Raw genomic sequence first — 15,843 nt, forward strand, 5'->3', positions numbered from 1 at the left:
CACAAATAGTCGTTAATGGTCTGGTGTGGAATTTTAAACGGTTACTTGATAGGACCATATTTTTTTGACCGAAATGTTACTAGGGAAACTTATTTATAACTTCTCCGTGATGATTTGTTGGAGCTGATGGAAGATGTTGATTTAGAAACTAGGCAATGAATGTGGTTCCAAAAGGATGGAGCAGCTGCCCATTATGCTAAGCATATGCGGAACATTTTAAATTTATGGCAGCCTGGTTGGTGGATAGGACGTGGCGGACCAATTCAGTGGCCTTCACATTCACCGGACCTAACATCTCTTGATTTTTTTCTTGTGAGGTTATTTAAAAATTATTGCTTACGAAAAACAGCCCACAACCCGAAACGATATGGAGCAAGTGCACCCATACCACAGGATGTGCTGCTCAAAACTGTGGACAACTTTCTCAGATGATTAATTTTATGCAGTGAAGCAAATGGGGATAATTTTGAACAATTTCTTCATGGCTAATTTCATTAATTAAGCACCCCAAATTGTGAGAGGCAAGGGGACTCAAACTAATGAAGTACCCCAAAATGTGAGAGGCAAGAGGACTCACACTAATGAAGCACTCCATGGCAACATGAGTCTACTATACGTCCATGTCGGTGTTCCTGGGTAACGCTAAAAGTAGGATACAGTACATTTTGTACAAAAATAGCTTAATTTGGCATAACGAAAGAATTGGTGCACAGTTTTTATCGATTTGATGTGTCTTTCTCGGATAATTCTAAATAAATCAGAGTTCTTCCCCAATTTTATTTTTTTCTCGATTTCAGTGTCATCTGTCAATGATTTAAAAAATGTTTCAAACAAAACTTGATTACTTTTTTATGGAGAATCTGAATCTGCAATAAAAAATGAGTGTTTCTATTTAAGATTTAAAAGTTGCCCCCCACCCCACCCACAAGTGTGAGTATCATTTGATGTCCCCCTTTGAGCTCATGAACTTGTCTCACCCACCATTTTTACCCGATGTACAGTTTGAAGAGATAATCTCATCCGAAACTTCAGGTGGACCACCCTGTAGATGTAGATGGAGCTGTAGATGCACAAGACGTGTGGGTTCATAGAATTCCACATATTTCTGATGTTACTCAAGTTCCCTCTCTTTTTCTGACAAGTACCACATATAGCCAAATTTAATTTAAAATTAAACATTACTTGTGAAATAAATAAATAAAAATAAACCCGACGCCAACAATTATGGTATCTGAGTGATGAGTCACTAATGTGTTGCAGCCTACACGTGCGATGCTTGATTTTATCAGTATCTTATCTGTAGATTTTAATCTATTTAATGGACACTGCACTGTTTGTAAGATTTTACTTACATTGAATTTCTGGCCCACCATAAAAATTCTGAACTGTACCTACAAAATTAAATATACGGAAATTATGAGAATTTACAAAAACTGTCACTTACTTTAACATATGCACCTTCCGTTTCACTTATTGTTTTGTCAAGTGCATTTCTCTTTGCTATTTTGTCATCTAGCACTTGATTTATTCGTGAAAGATCAGAAGATAACTTCTTTATTTCTTTTTCTTTTAAACATTTTTCCTCTTCTGCCTTGTCTATTTGTAACTGGAGCTCCCCTCTAGTTCTCTTCAATTCTTCTAAGCCTTTAACAAACATACAGGTACTGAAATTTTTTGTATCTATAATATTAGCATTGTTTTATAATTTTGATATGTAATCCTCAATAATTTTGCAACTTGTTATACTGGCAATAGCCTAAAATATTTGTAAGCGGTTAAAAATACCATTTTCATCTCTTAGTTACAACCATCTTCTCTAAAACCGCTTATGCATCTCTCTGCCTTCATATGAAAAATTACTGTCTAAAGAAAACTGATTAAATACTGGCACATAAATAAATACTGGTACACACCCATCATCAGTTTCATGAGAATTCAATACTTAAAACAACTGATCAAGTAATCACAGAATTCGGATTCCATTTTATGAAATTACTCATGTCATATCTCTCTTTGTGACAAACATCACATATACTGATGAAGGAGGTGGAGGTGGTGGAGAACCAAAAGAAAACAGAACGTTTCATGAAAAAAAATTATAAGTTAGCAATGCTTCAAGAATAAGATGGATCAACATCTTCGTATCTGCTCACCCAATATAGTGTTTTGTGACTTTCTCCTGTTGTCATAGATAAGAGATCATTGAAAGGTAAATGAAAGTCGAATTGCAGTAGTAGCTGAAAGCTGTATTACTTAGTGCCTTTTACAAACATGTTTTTGAAGTCAAAGAGCTGCTGACATGTGTAATCTATCAAAGTGGATTGAAAGTAATGCTGGACATCAGGTATAACTTGTTGGAGTAACCCTGATCTTGGCAATACAAGTATGAGGTAATGAGAAAAAGACAGGAAAGAAAGATCAGCAGCAGTCCTCCCAATTAAACGGCCAATGTCCTCCCACTGTGCCAACTTGCTCAGTCATAAGATGATGGTGAGGTGATGTTTGATAAGACCAACTACAAGTAAAGTGTATGATACTGTGCATGGATGGTACACTTTTCAAATGTCAATGTATGTTCAAAGTTGAAAACAATGACAAAAGGCTAAAAACAGCAGAGGTTAACCTAGGCTATTACACGGAATTTTATTGAGACTTTCTGAAAGGGGGCAATGACTGTTAATAGTTCTGAGCATACCATTAAGCACTATATTAATACAAATTACCTACAGAAAGATGGAAACCAAGGAGAAGCTGACCTGGTGGAGGATCTGTTTAAGTTCCTGAGAAGTGTAGGAACACCTGGATAAATACTGGGACGATGACTATGCTAGAATATAGCTTGAAGCATGGCAAACACACATTTACAGTATTTGTAGATTAAAAAAAAAAAAAAAGATTTTGGATACTGACTGTAACAAGGTGATCAGGAATAAAATGTAAAGAGTAAAAAGTTATCAACAACTTGTGCAGGAACCAGACATTGTAGTTTTAAGAGTCCACTGACATGCAATGGAAACAGAAGTGTAATGAGTGATATAGAGTTATAACCTGTCCCCCATGTTAGTCAATCCTAGCATTAAGCAAATAGTAAAACAAACTGAGGAGAAATTTGGAAGAAGACATAAAAACTTTAAAGTTTGCCGATAATGCAATTCTGTCAGAGATTATGTGGATAGTATCTTGGAAACATGTTATAAAATTAATACAAATAAAAAAAAAAAAACAAGAGTGGTGGAGTGTATCAGAACTAAATCAGGTGATGCTGAGGGTATTAGATTAAGCAATGAGATGTTGAGATTAGTAGGTGATTTTTGCTATTCGGGCAACAAAATAATTGATGATGTCAGAAGCAGAGAGAACATGTATAAAATGTAGACTGGGAAAAAATAAAATTAAAAAAGCTTTCCTGAAAAAGAGAAATACATTGTCACTGAAAACAAATTTAAGTGTTAAGAAGCTATTTGTGAAAGTTAGTGAGCTCTTTTTTTGTGTAACCGTATGTGGATATGGATAATACACAGTAAAGACAAACAGAGAACAGATGATTTTTAAGGGTAAAAAATTACCCAAGTCGATATAATTTTTTATCCTATGTTGGTGCCAGCTTCTCAGACGGGAGTCATTGTTTACCTTTCCAGTCAGTATTGTTGTTCACGTTGAGGAGGCTATATTCTCTCAGGCTTTATTTTCCATGCTCCTTTAACAGGTAAAGTGTGAAACTTTGCGTTTGGGGTAAAAAAATCACACCACCTTGTTATTTATGTTAATTTTTGTTTTGTTTATAAAATAGGTGGTACTTTCTTTTGCAGGCTTAGAAAATGTCTTCTCATGAACTGTTAAGAACTCCAGAGGAAATAATAAGAGAATTTGAGTGTCAAGAGGCTGAAAACGTGTATTACAGTGAATCAGACGAAGATGTGAGTGAACCTGAAGACAGTCATATCACAGACGACCATGAGGATGGCGAATTCAATGTACTGCCATTTGAGGTTGATTCATCAGACGAAGGAGATAGCCAAGTAAGGAAAATTTTATATGGCAGAAATGGGCATTGTTGGAACACACATCCCTTCCACAAAAAAAGCGTTGAGAGTGCTAGCAAAGAATATAGTGGTACATGCACTTGGTGCACTAGGCAAACGTCTCCCCTGAAATTATTTGAACTGTTGTTTACTAGTGACGAGATTCCACTAACAGTTACATACACAAACCAAAAAATTGCTAATGCAAGGGAAAAATTCACATCACCGCAGTGGTATACTGGAGGCACAAACCAAAACGAAATAAAAGCTTTATTTGGTATACTTTTTATGAGTGGAGCTCTGAAAATGCGCATCTGTATTGTACTGATACGTGGTCTGTAGTATACTGGTCCCCATTTTTCTGAGGAGCTATGACGAAAAACCGATTCACGTTTTTGATCAATAATCTAAGATTTGATGAACAACATAGCAGATTGCACAGAAGAAAGGCAGAAAAGTTCACTGCATTTCGTGATTTATGGTGTATGTTTGTCGAACAGTCAAGAATTGTACACTCCCTCTTCCCTCCTAATCATTGACGAGACACTCCTCAGCTTCCGAGGCAGATGCCCATTCAAAATGTATCTGTCAAGCAAGCCGGAAGAAATAATTTGATTATGTGACACAAAGACACATTATTTTTATGCAGGAATTCCATATTTGGGGAAAGAGACTAGGGACAAGTGTGTTTCAGTTCCTACATATTATGTGATGAAATTATGTGAAGCTGTATATGGGACCAATTGGAACATTACAACGGACAACTGGTTTGCTTCTTGTGAAGTAGCCGACAAACTGGCTGACAAAAAGTTAACAATAGCTGGCACCTTACGCAAGAATAAACCAGAAATACCTGAATCCCTGCTTCAAACCAAGAAATGGCCAGTTTCTTCATCTGTAATCATTTACAGGAGAGAAAAAATGTTGGAGTCATATATTCCAAAGAAAAATAAAAACGTTATTCTTTTCTCAGCGATCTATGGGATAGGTGAAATAGATGAGAAGACAAAGAAATCAATCATAGTACTTTTCTACAATGATAACAAAGGGGGAGTCGACGTATTTGATTTACTATGCCACAACAAGACCACAGCACGAAAAACCAGGTGCTGGACAATGCGATACATGTATGGGTGTTTAGATGCATCAGGAATAAATGGCTATGTCTTGTATAAGGATAATGGTGGCACAAACAGCCAAAGCAATTTTCTCATTGGCATTCGGGAGTTGAAGCAGAAACAAAGGACAGAATTACAAGAAAAAATTTACCCAAAGAGCTTCGCATAACTATGGAACAGATTTTGACACATTTTGGGAGTGATATTTCAAGACCAGCAGCACAACCAGAAACGAACTAACTAACTAAAATAAAAAAGTGGACGATGCTTTCTTTGCAGTCGAAGAGACAACAGGAAAAGTTCCTTTGAATGCTGTCTGTTCGAAACCAGTGTGCAAGGACCATCAGAAAATTTTTGTCAAAGTTGCCGTAACAGTTTATTTTGAAAATGTTCGTTATATTGGAAATATCATCAAATTTTGAAAATAATTTATAAAATCTGTGTTTCCTTTCACATGAGGAACTATTTTGTTGTTGTTAGCTTTATACTTTTTACCAATTTACATGTTAGTTCCTTCAATGATTCTTATGCATTTTGATTTATTCTATTGTGTTTTGCAATGTCATAACACAAAGGGTAACTGAATGCAATAGATAAGTGCAGTGTCATATTTCTGTATATGACAACCATGATGTAATAAAATGCATTGATATTATAGTTACGATTTGCTTTTTCATATTATAAAACGTAACTATACTTTGTAATAAATGTTTCATATTGTGTGATTATTACTTTATGTTACTCCAGAACCTCTTTTGTGAAACAAATAATTCAGAAAAACTTGGGGTAAATTTTTACCCCACTTTGTTATTTATGTCTAGGGATTAGCACCTTGTTACTCTAGGGTTAACAACGCTGTTACAGAAGAATGTTGAAGATTAGATGGATAGACTGAGTAACTAAAGAACCTGGAAAAACGTATGACAGGATTAGTGGCGCCAGCAGAGATGGCTGGGCCAGCTGCAGGGTATTCACAGAGGAGGCGGCAGTCCTTTTTTTTTTTTTTTTCCTCACAAAACTGCTATTGTCATTAGCTCCCGGTCTGCAACTTAGGAAACGGTAAAAAATGAAAATGGAAACCAGCTGCAATGGGGACGAAGCTCAAAAAATTGGAGAAACTAAAAGCAGAAGGAAAGCTTAAAAACCCACTACAAAAAGGGGTTGGTTGTCCCCAAAAAGAGCTTCAAATGACTGACGTCATCTCACTGGCACTAATAAACTCAAGAACACGATTGGCCAAGTGCGTGTCATTTGCTAAAACGGTTGATATATCAGGCGGCAGCTGTAGACAGGCGCATACAGCTGAGAGCAGTGGGGACAGAGTGGCAGAGGATTGCCACTAAAAAGATGTCGATGGCTAAAAAGACAGTGCTCTATCCGGAGTCTAGTTAAAATTACCTCCTCCCGATGACACGTTCGGGAGGAAGAGGTCCAAGCACAGGGAAGAGCTTTCACATCCCGCAATTTATCATGGGGAAGTGTCGAACAATGTGCGTGCCATAAAAGAACAACACGACGACATAAAACACTCCGTAGATCGGTGAAGGGAATCGATCGAATAGCTGGCCGAAGAAGAGGGACTGCAGCCTTGGCCGCTACATCGGCCACCTCATTTCCACAGATACCAAAGTGTCCTGGGAGCCAGAGGAACGCCACGGAGACGCCCCCCAAGTGGAGCAAGCGTAGGCAGTTCTGAATCCGGTGGACCAGAGGGTGACAGGGTAGAGAGCTTGGAGACTGAGGAGAGAGCTGAGAGAATCTGAACAGATAACATAATTTATCCGCTGATGGCGGCGGATGTATTGGACAGCCTGGAGAACAGCGTAAAGCTCCGCAGTATAAACCGAACACTGGTCGGGAAGCTGAAATCGATTTGGGGTGTCGCCAACAATATAGGCACTCCCTACACCTAATGATGTTTTCGAGCCATCAGTGTAAATAAATGTGGCTTCCTTCATTTGTGCACATGGAGCAGCAAATGCCCGACGATAAACAAGTGAAGGGGTTCCATCCTTGGGAAATTGACAAAGGTCACGGAGCAGGCAGGTCCGGGGACGGAGTCAAGGCGATGCTGTACCCCAAGTTGTCAAGAAGGTTTTAGGAAAGCGGAAGGAAAGAGAATGGAGCAGTTGATGGAAGCGGACTCCTGGTGGTAGTAGGGAAGAAGGGCGGCCTGCATAACCTACATAAAAAAAAAAAAAAAAAAAGGTCATGGGCCAGATTAGCAGGCATGGAAGACAGATGGCTAGCATAATGACTCAGAAGAACTGTTCGCCGATTGGACAGCAGAGGTACAGCAGTCTCAGCATAAAGGCTTTCCACAGGGCTGGTGTAAAGGAGGTACCATTCAGGACACGGAGGATGTTGAGGGATCGCAGACAGCAAGCCGAAAGATAGGAAACGTGGGAGGACCAGCACAGTTTTCTGTCAAACATAACACCCAAGAATTTAGCAACATCTGAAAACGGAAGGTTGACAGGTCCTAGATGAAAGGAGGGTGGATGAAACTCCGTACGACGCCAAAAATGAACACAGACCGTCTTACTGGGAGAAAAGCGGAAGCCTGTTTCGATGCTCCGAGAGTGGAGGCGATCGAGACAGCCTTGAAGACGTCTTTCAAGAAGGCTGGTCCGTTGAGAGCTTTGGAGATCGCAAAATCGTCCACAAAGAGGGAGCCTGAGACTTCGGGAAGGAGACAGTCCATAATTGGATTTATGACAATGGCAAACATTACAACACTTAGCATGGAGCCCTGGGGTACCCCGTTTTCTTGGGAGAAAGTACGGGAGAGAGTAGTGTTCACCCGCACTCTAAATGTGCACTCTGCCATAAATTCGCAAAGAAATAGTGGCAGCCGACCTTGAAAGCCCTAAGAGAACAGTGTGCGGAGGATGCCTGTCCTCCAACAGGTATTGTATGCTCTCTCCAGATCAAAAAATATTGCTACTGTTTGGCGTTTCCGGAGAAAATTGTTCATGATATAAGTGGAGAGAGCAACAAGATGGTCAACTGCAGAATGATGCTTTCGGAAACCGCATTGGGCAGGTGTTAAAAGACTGCGGGACTCCAGCCACCAAGCTAAACGGCAATTCACCATACGCTCCAAAACCTTACATACACTACTCGTGAGAGAAATGGGGCGATAGCTGGAGGGGAGATGTTTGTCCTTTCCAGGTTTCAGAACAGGAACAACGATAGCTTCCCGACATCATCTGGGAAAGTACTGTCGGTCCAAATTCGATTATAAAGGGGAAGGAGGTAACGCAGACTATTGGGTGATAAATGCAGCAACATTTGGATGTGGATACCATCCGGTCCTGGGGCGGAGGAGCGAGAAGAAGAGAGTGCATGTTGGAGTTCTCCCATGGAGAAAACAGTATTATAGCTTTCGCGATTTTGAGAGGAGAAAGCAAGAGGTTGCACTTCCGCTGCACGTTTCTTCGGGTGAAATGCTGGCGGGTAATTTGAATAGCTTGAAATCTCAGCAATGAGTTGACCCAATGAGTTAGAAATTGCGACGGGGTCCACTAACGTATCAGGCGCGACAGTGAGCCCAGAGACTGGGGAGAAACTAGGCGCGCCAGATAACTGTCGAATCCGACTCCAAACTTCCGAGGAGGGAGTGAAGGCGTTAAATGAGCTAGTAAAGAATTTGCAGCTTGCCTTCTTGCTATCACAGATGACACGACGGCATCGCACACGGGACTGCTTATAGCGGATACAGTTGGCCAAAGTAGGATGGTGACGGAAAACGCGAAGAGCACGTCGCCGCTCACATATTGCGTCACGGCATGCCTCGTTCCACCAAGGAACTGGGGGGCGCCGGGGCAATTCAGAGGCGCCTGGTATTGAACGTTCCGCAGATGTAAGAATAACATCTGTAATATGAGTGACCTCATTGTCGACGCTAGGAAAGTGACGGTCATCGAATGTCGCTAGAGACGAAAAAAGTGTCCAATCGACTTGGGCAAACTTCCAGCATCTAGGGCGCATATATGGCAGTTGTGGCTGCAATTGAAGGACACATGGAAAGTGGTCACTCGAGTGTGTATCAGCAAGGGCGAACCATTCGAAGTGCCGAGCTAGCGGAACAGTCCTGACCGAAAGGTCCAAATGAGAGAAATTTGTTGTGGAGGCAGACAAAAATGTAGGGTCCCCAGTGTTGAGGCAAACAAGATCAGCTTGGTGGAAGACATCTAGCAATAGTGAGCAACACAGACTTGGATGTGGAGATCCCCAAAGTGGGTGGTGGGCATTGAAGTCCCCAACCAGCAAATAGGGGGGTGGAAGCTGACCAAGAAGATGAAGGAGATCAGCTCTTGCCATTGATGTGGACGATGGAATGTATACAGTACAAACAGAGAAGTTGTATCCAGAAAGGGAAAGACGGACAGCGACTGCTTGGAAGGAAGTGTTTAAGGGGATTGGGTGATAATGGAGAGTATTATGGAGAAGAATCATGTGTCCTCCATGTGCTGGAGTGCCTTCAACAGAGGGGAGATCAAATCAGACTGACTGAAAATGGGGGAAGACAAAGCAGTCGTGGGGATGCAGCTTTGTTTCCTGGAGACAGAAGATGACCGGCAAGTAGGATTGTAGGACGATCGTCAATTCATCCCGATTGGCCCGAATGCCGCGGATATTCCAATGGATAATGGACATAGGGTGGACAGAAAATGGAAGAATGTGACCAAGGTTGCCGTCAACTCAACAACTGCTCAGAGCTTGCGACTGACAGTGTGGAATGGCACTCAGCCGAAGGCAAAAGATCCTGCTCCATAGGTTGTTCAGGAGCAGCTCCTGCCACCAGCGATCGGCCGGTTGATCGGCCGCCAGCAGTGCGCCTCGGCGACACAGAAGACGGCCGAGGCCTGTTACCGCCAGGTGGTGCTGTAGATGAGACACGCCGTGGCGGAGAAAGAGGAACTGGGTTTCTTATTAGCTTTCTTTGAAACATGTTTAGATGAAGGAGGAACCGATGGTTGTGAAGTTGGGGTACGTAAAAAATCTTCATGAGTATGCTCTTTTTTTGAAGTCCGGATGTCTGACTTGGGATCGAGATTTCGCAGAACCTGATAAAGGGTGAACCATAGATCGAGCAGGCGCAAGTGGGGAGGTTGAACGGGCGATCTTTGCGCTCGCCGATCTGACGACCATGTCACTAAAGGTGAAATCACAAGTCAGTGTGGCCGCCTCCTTTGTTGGCCGAGGAGAGGCAAGGACTGTGCTGTATCTTCCTGTCTGAGGCACAGTGGGCTTTCGACTTGCGAATAATTTTCGAGCAGCAAAGTACCTTTTCCTTCACTTTGATTTCCTGAATGAGCTTTTTGTCTTTAAAAATGGGGCAATCTCGAGAGGAAGTAGCGTGGTCACCCATACAGTTGATGCAACGAGGGGATGGAGGTGGACAAGTACCCTCATGGGCATCCTTGCCACACGTAACACATTTGGCCGGGTTGGAACAGGACTTGCTGGTGTGATTGAACCGCTGGCACCGATAGCATCGCTTAGGGTTTGGGACGTAGGGGCGAATGGATATTATTTCATAGCCCGCTTTTATTTTCGATGGGAGTTGAATTCTGGCAAATGTCAAGAAGACAGTACGGGTTGGAACAATGTTCGTGTCAACCCTTTTCATAACTCTATGAACAGCCGTTACGCCCTGGTCAGACAGGTAGTGTTGAATTTCCTCGTCACACAATCCGTCGAAGGGGCATGTATAAACGACTCCATGTGAGGAATTTTAAGTGCGGTGCGCTTCAACCTGGACAGGGAAGGTGTGGAGCAGTGAAGTACGCAGCAATTTTTGTGCCTGGAGGGCACTGACTGTTTCTAACAACAAGGTGCCATTCTGTAAACTGGAACAAGACTTTACAGGACCTGCAATTGAGTCGACACCTTTCTGAATAATGAAAAGCTTGACCGTGCAGAAGTCGTGACCTTCGTCAGGCCGAGAAACAAGGAACTGTGGCAACGATGGAAGAACTATCTGTGGCTGAGACTCAGTGAACTTACGCTTGTGAGCAGACATAGTGGAAGATGAGGAAACCATTGCGGAAGAATCCCCCATGATTACTGGCGTCTCCGATGGCGTGCTCCTCCTTTGCGGAGGCCCTCTCTGAGGGCGCTGCCACCTTAAGTGATTGTTCACACCTCCCGACAAACTGACGGAGGGACCAATCAACACTTTCGGAAGGTATCAGTTCGGGTAATCACCCCTTTCTGGGCCTGGCCGTTACCAGAGGGTACGTACATGTCCTACCTGTCTACCCGGGGCGGGGAATTACGCGTTACCCAGTCACCAGCTACGCACAAAAATGCGTGGGTCGGCCTTCAGACATGCACAGGGAGGACGAAAGAGAAAGGGAAAAACAAAGAAAGGGAAAGGAAAGAAGAGAGGTCTCAAATGCCGCAGCGTTTAAGGGTAAAGAGAAGAGGCAAAGAAAAGAGAAGGACAAAAAAAGGATAAAGACATACAAGCAGAGAAGGTGAAGAATGCGTTACATTTACGAGTGTCCGTCTCTGAACGTAGGCACAAACCATAATCCCAGAGGGGAAGAAGGGGAAGGAAAGAGCCAGAGGTGAGGGGAAGGAGGGCGAAGATGGGGGATAAGGAAGGATGCAGAAAAGGAAGGTATGCAGCCTGGAAAGGAAGGAGGCCCACATTAGCTCGGGGTCCATGCTCACTATGCACGTATCCACGAAAGAGTTGTGGACCCCCTGGGGGGTGGCAGTGGGTGTGGAGGAGGGCAGCCAGGGACAGTGTCATGAGAGCTGGTGGCAATAATCAGTGATAACCGGGAGGAGACCACATGGATGGCCTCATAGGTGGTTGAAACAATGGCAACTGGTGGGCCGGCTGCAACAGGGCCACTGAGTGAGAAAGCATTGATATCGACAGAGCTGGTGAGGACAGGAGAGTTGGGCATACCAGGGCTTGTTGTGATAGGAGGGCCGGCGATGAGGGTCGGCCACAGCAGAGCTGACAAGGAAAGGAATGACATCCAAAGACCTCACATGCAAGGGCTGGGGCAGTACCAGAGGGCTGCATGGCAAGCGGGCCTGTTGCAGACAAGCTAGCAAAGTGTGGGCCGGCAGCATTGGGACCTGAAGAGGCGCAGGGTCTGGTGATGAGAGCACCAGAGCAGGCAGCATCAAGGAATGAGGCACTAGGTCAGCAGGCATCGGTATAGGAGGCGGCACCGGAGCAGATGGCACTGAAGCTGGAGGAACATGCGGCACAGGAGCCAGAACGGCCTGTGGTGCAGAAGCTGGTGGGGCCTGTGGCACAGGAACTGGTAGAACTGCAAAAGCTGCAGGAGTGATAATTCCAGCCTGGAAGAAACCATGGGCAAACGAGCAAGTGAGACGAGGGACGAAAACACAAAGGAGGGCCCAAGACTGACAGCAAACGAGAAGAGGATGGGCGCAGTGAAACAGTGCAAGCAGAAACACCAGAAGAAAGAATGGGGTAGACCAGCACAAGACAGAAATAAGGCAAAACAGGAAAGAAGAAGGCATACGGTCATGGAACATAAGGAGAAAAATAAAGGGTGTGGGGTACATGTACAAAATCAAGGATGCCAATTAAACAGACAACAGCAGCTTGTAGAAATCAGAATGAGGGTCAGAACCACGAAAATACTGTGTCGAGGGTATACAAATGCTGAGAAGAAAAAAATGAAATGACACAATTTCAGTTTTTAAGCATACAGATTGAAGTGGTGAGTGAAAATTTGTACCAAGGCTGGGAATCAAACCTGGGTATCGTGCTTACTAGGCAGGTGCATTAGCCACTAAGCCACTTCAGCAAACCATTCATACGACTGCACAAATCACACTGGCAGGCCTCCCTCCTCAATCCAAATACATAAAATCATATCTGTACAAGACCAATAAAGTTTCTGAAATTGTGTCATTCATTTTTATAAGTACCTGCACCTGATGGATCCCCCATTTACATTTGATGCTGAGATGCTACTCCAGAACCAGGAGAGCCTCAGCAATTCTGTTTATGTGTAAGGGGAAATTTAAAGTAGACTAGGGTGGCAGTGAGAATTTGGATCAAGGAAGGAGGCATGCCAGGGTAATCTGTGCTGTTGTATGAACTGCTGTGCCAAGGTGGCTTAGTTGCTAATGCACCTGCCAAGAACGCAGCAGACCCAGGTTGGTACTAATTTTCACTTGACGCTTCAGTCTATACAGAATGATTCACGAAGATACGCAAATATTTTAATATGTTATTCTACAAGTAAAACTAAAGAAAAAAGTTCATATAAACATTGATCCACAAATGTTTAGTTACGGAGTTATGGCCAATAAAAGATTTTGCTTGAAATTTAGCAACTTCGATAATATGAAGCCATCACAAAACTGTATGAGGTTAAAGTAAAGCACAATTTCCATTTATTTTGGTGTTATTGCTCTGGTGAATCTAGTAAAACATGTCCCAGAACATCTAATAAAACGTCCCAGAACATCCAGAGAGTCAAAGAACTAATTTCGTAAAAATTTTAATTTATTAACTACTCTCTTTACTGTTGTGTTTGTGAATATCTTAATTACTGTGCAATTCTAACAGGTTGTTGACAAAATATTTCACCAGTCAACAGCCGTATTGTGTGAATGTAGGTGACATCCCCAACTGCTTATACAGAATTCGTCAAGATGTACAGGAGAGCACCAAACACACAATTGTAATTATCTTCTATTTTGCGATGAACACTGTTCATTTGAACAATTGCCCTGTCGAACATCAATGACTGAAAATGTTGTGTTGGCAGAAGAGCCAACATCGTGTTACTAGAGGAGACCGAAATGCACGCGTTTTAGCTCACGCAGGCTGGCATGAGGAGGGAAGAACTATACTGACGTGAGGTCTGGAACATGACAAGGAATGAGAATTCAGAAAGCTGACCTAATTAGTTTGATACTTAACTTTAATCCATTAATGATGAACGTCGCTCTTGAAAGTAGATGATTCACAATATCATTATCAATAGTAACTGAATATGGCGCCTTGCTAGGTCGTAGTAAATGACGTAGCTGAAGGCTATGCTAAACTGTTGTCTCGGCAAATGAAAGTGTATGTAGACAGTGAACCATCGCTAGCAAAGTCGGCTGTACAACTGGGACGAGTGCTAGGGAGTCTCTCTAGACTAGACCTGCCATATGGCGGCGCTCGGTCTGCAATCACTGATAGTGGCGACACGCGGGTCTGACGTATACTAACGGACCGCGGCCGATTTAAAGGCTACCACCTAACAAGTGTGGTGTCTGGCGGTGACACCACAGAAAACATTCAGTGTGTTAACTCACTCACTTCTTTGTCATCACAGCTAGAGAGTTATTTTTATGACAGTTGTAGCTGAACCTCAATATTTTAGGTCTTTTATATGGTTTTTATAGTTTCAATTTTTGTCATCATGCGGTGTAAATAATTGAGAATTTTCTTCCAATGTCTTTATTATTTCTAGTTTGTACATATCATAAATTGGAAGTACCAAACTGGATGAGTCATATCTGTTTTCAGAGTTCAATGCTAGCTCATTTGTGGAAAACCAGTTCATATCTTCTATGAAAACATAATTTACTGTTTTCTCTGTTAAAGTGTATTTGATTTGCTTGACAGCAGTACTTACAAATTCACATTCAGAAGGGATTAATTCTGCATGCTGATCAAAATAAAAGGACAGATAACTAACACAGGCCAAAAACAGTAATGAACCAATGTTCCAACATTGTGGAACCCACACTGTAATTACTCTCCATGCAGATTGTGCGATGTCTTCCTTTGAATCACTTCAACATCCTATTCTATCTGCTTGAATCATGTTCTTTAAATAACTAGTCCAGGCATGTACTGAACTACATATTCCACTTTCTCAAAACTCTCTACCAAAATTTTAAGATTAGCACACTCAAATTCCTGCAGTAAGTTGTAGAAGATCCCAACTGGTAATTTTTTATTTTACAGTCGGAAATATACAAATAGTGGATGAGAAAATCCCGAGAGGGTGTATACAATTTGTCACGAGTTTGTGTTGCTCAACAATTTGTAGAGTCGGACACAACAATGTAGTTTTCCCACATAGAATTTAAAAGCACATGTTGAAAACAAGCCAAAAGCAAATCTTGTCTCATGTGCATTTTGTGCGACAGTTGTAACAGCAAAATTAGAGAAATCTGGCAGTCTACAGTGGTATACCAATATTCATCTTCCATACCAACTCTGTCTTCTTGCTTTCATTCCTTAAACAAGGGTTGATTGTCGTTCAAAACATCCCTGGTTCTATCTTGTCCAAACACTCACATCTCATTCTATGCTAAACAGCTTCCTTGAGTGTGTGTGTGTGTGTGTGGGTGGATGCGCGCGCACATGCACGCTTCCCCCCCCCCCCCCCCCCCCCCCCAAAAAATACCAACAGTTTCTAAACACCTGCTTTTATGGTACTAAGTGTCTATGGTTGCCTGTAACACCACTAGAACTAATATTGGTTTTGCCGCGTACTGTGTGGTGTCGCCATATCTTTCATGCTGAAATGTTCTGGGTAAATTAATAATCTAGTACCTCCAGTTTTAAGTTGTTAAAACAGCTTCCCCACTTTTCAAATTTTGCTGCCTTAACCAAATTCTGATATCCTGGTTGCATTGGGGCTCTCTGTGCTGCTCCTCTGGATATTTCCATTACTTTCATCTTCTCA

The 15,843-nt window shown here is 42.4% G+C and overlaps 1 protein-coding gene across 1 annotated transcript in view; it reads right to left on the reverse strand.

Moving 5' to 3' along the window:
• Nucleotides 1-15,843, reverse strand: part of LOC126272181 (Sjoegren syndrome nuclear autoantigen 1 homolog) — a 48,280-nt gene that overhangs the window by 19,015 nt on the left and 13,422 nt on the right. The window contains exon 2 of the mRNA XM_049974834.1: nucleotides 1,445-1,644. Within this exon, the coding sequence (XP_049830791.1) occupies nucleotides 1,445-1,644 (200 nt within the window). The remainder of the gene's footprint in view (nucleotides 1-1,444; nucleotides 1,645-15,843) is intronic.

Source organism: Schistocerca gregaria, chromosome 5, assembly GCF_023897955.1.
Source record: "Schistocerca gregaria isolate iqSchGreg1 chromosome 5, iqSchGreg1.2, whole genome shotgun sequence".
In the NCBI taxonomy this organism is placed as follows: Eukaryota; Metazoa; Arthropoda; class Insecta; order Orthoptera; family Acrididae; genus Schistocerca; species Schistocerca gregaria.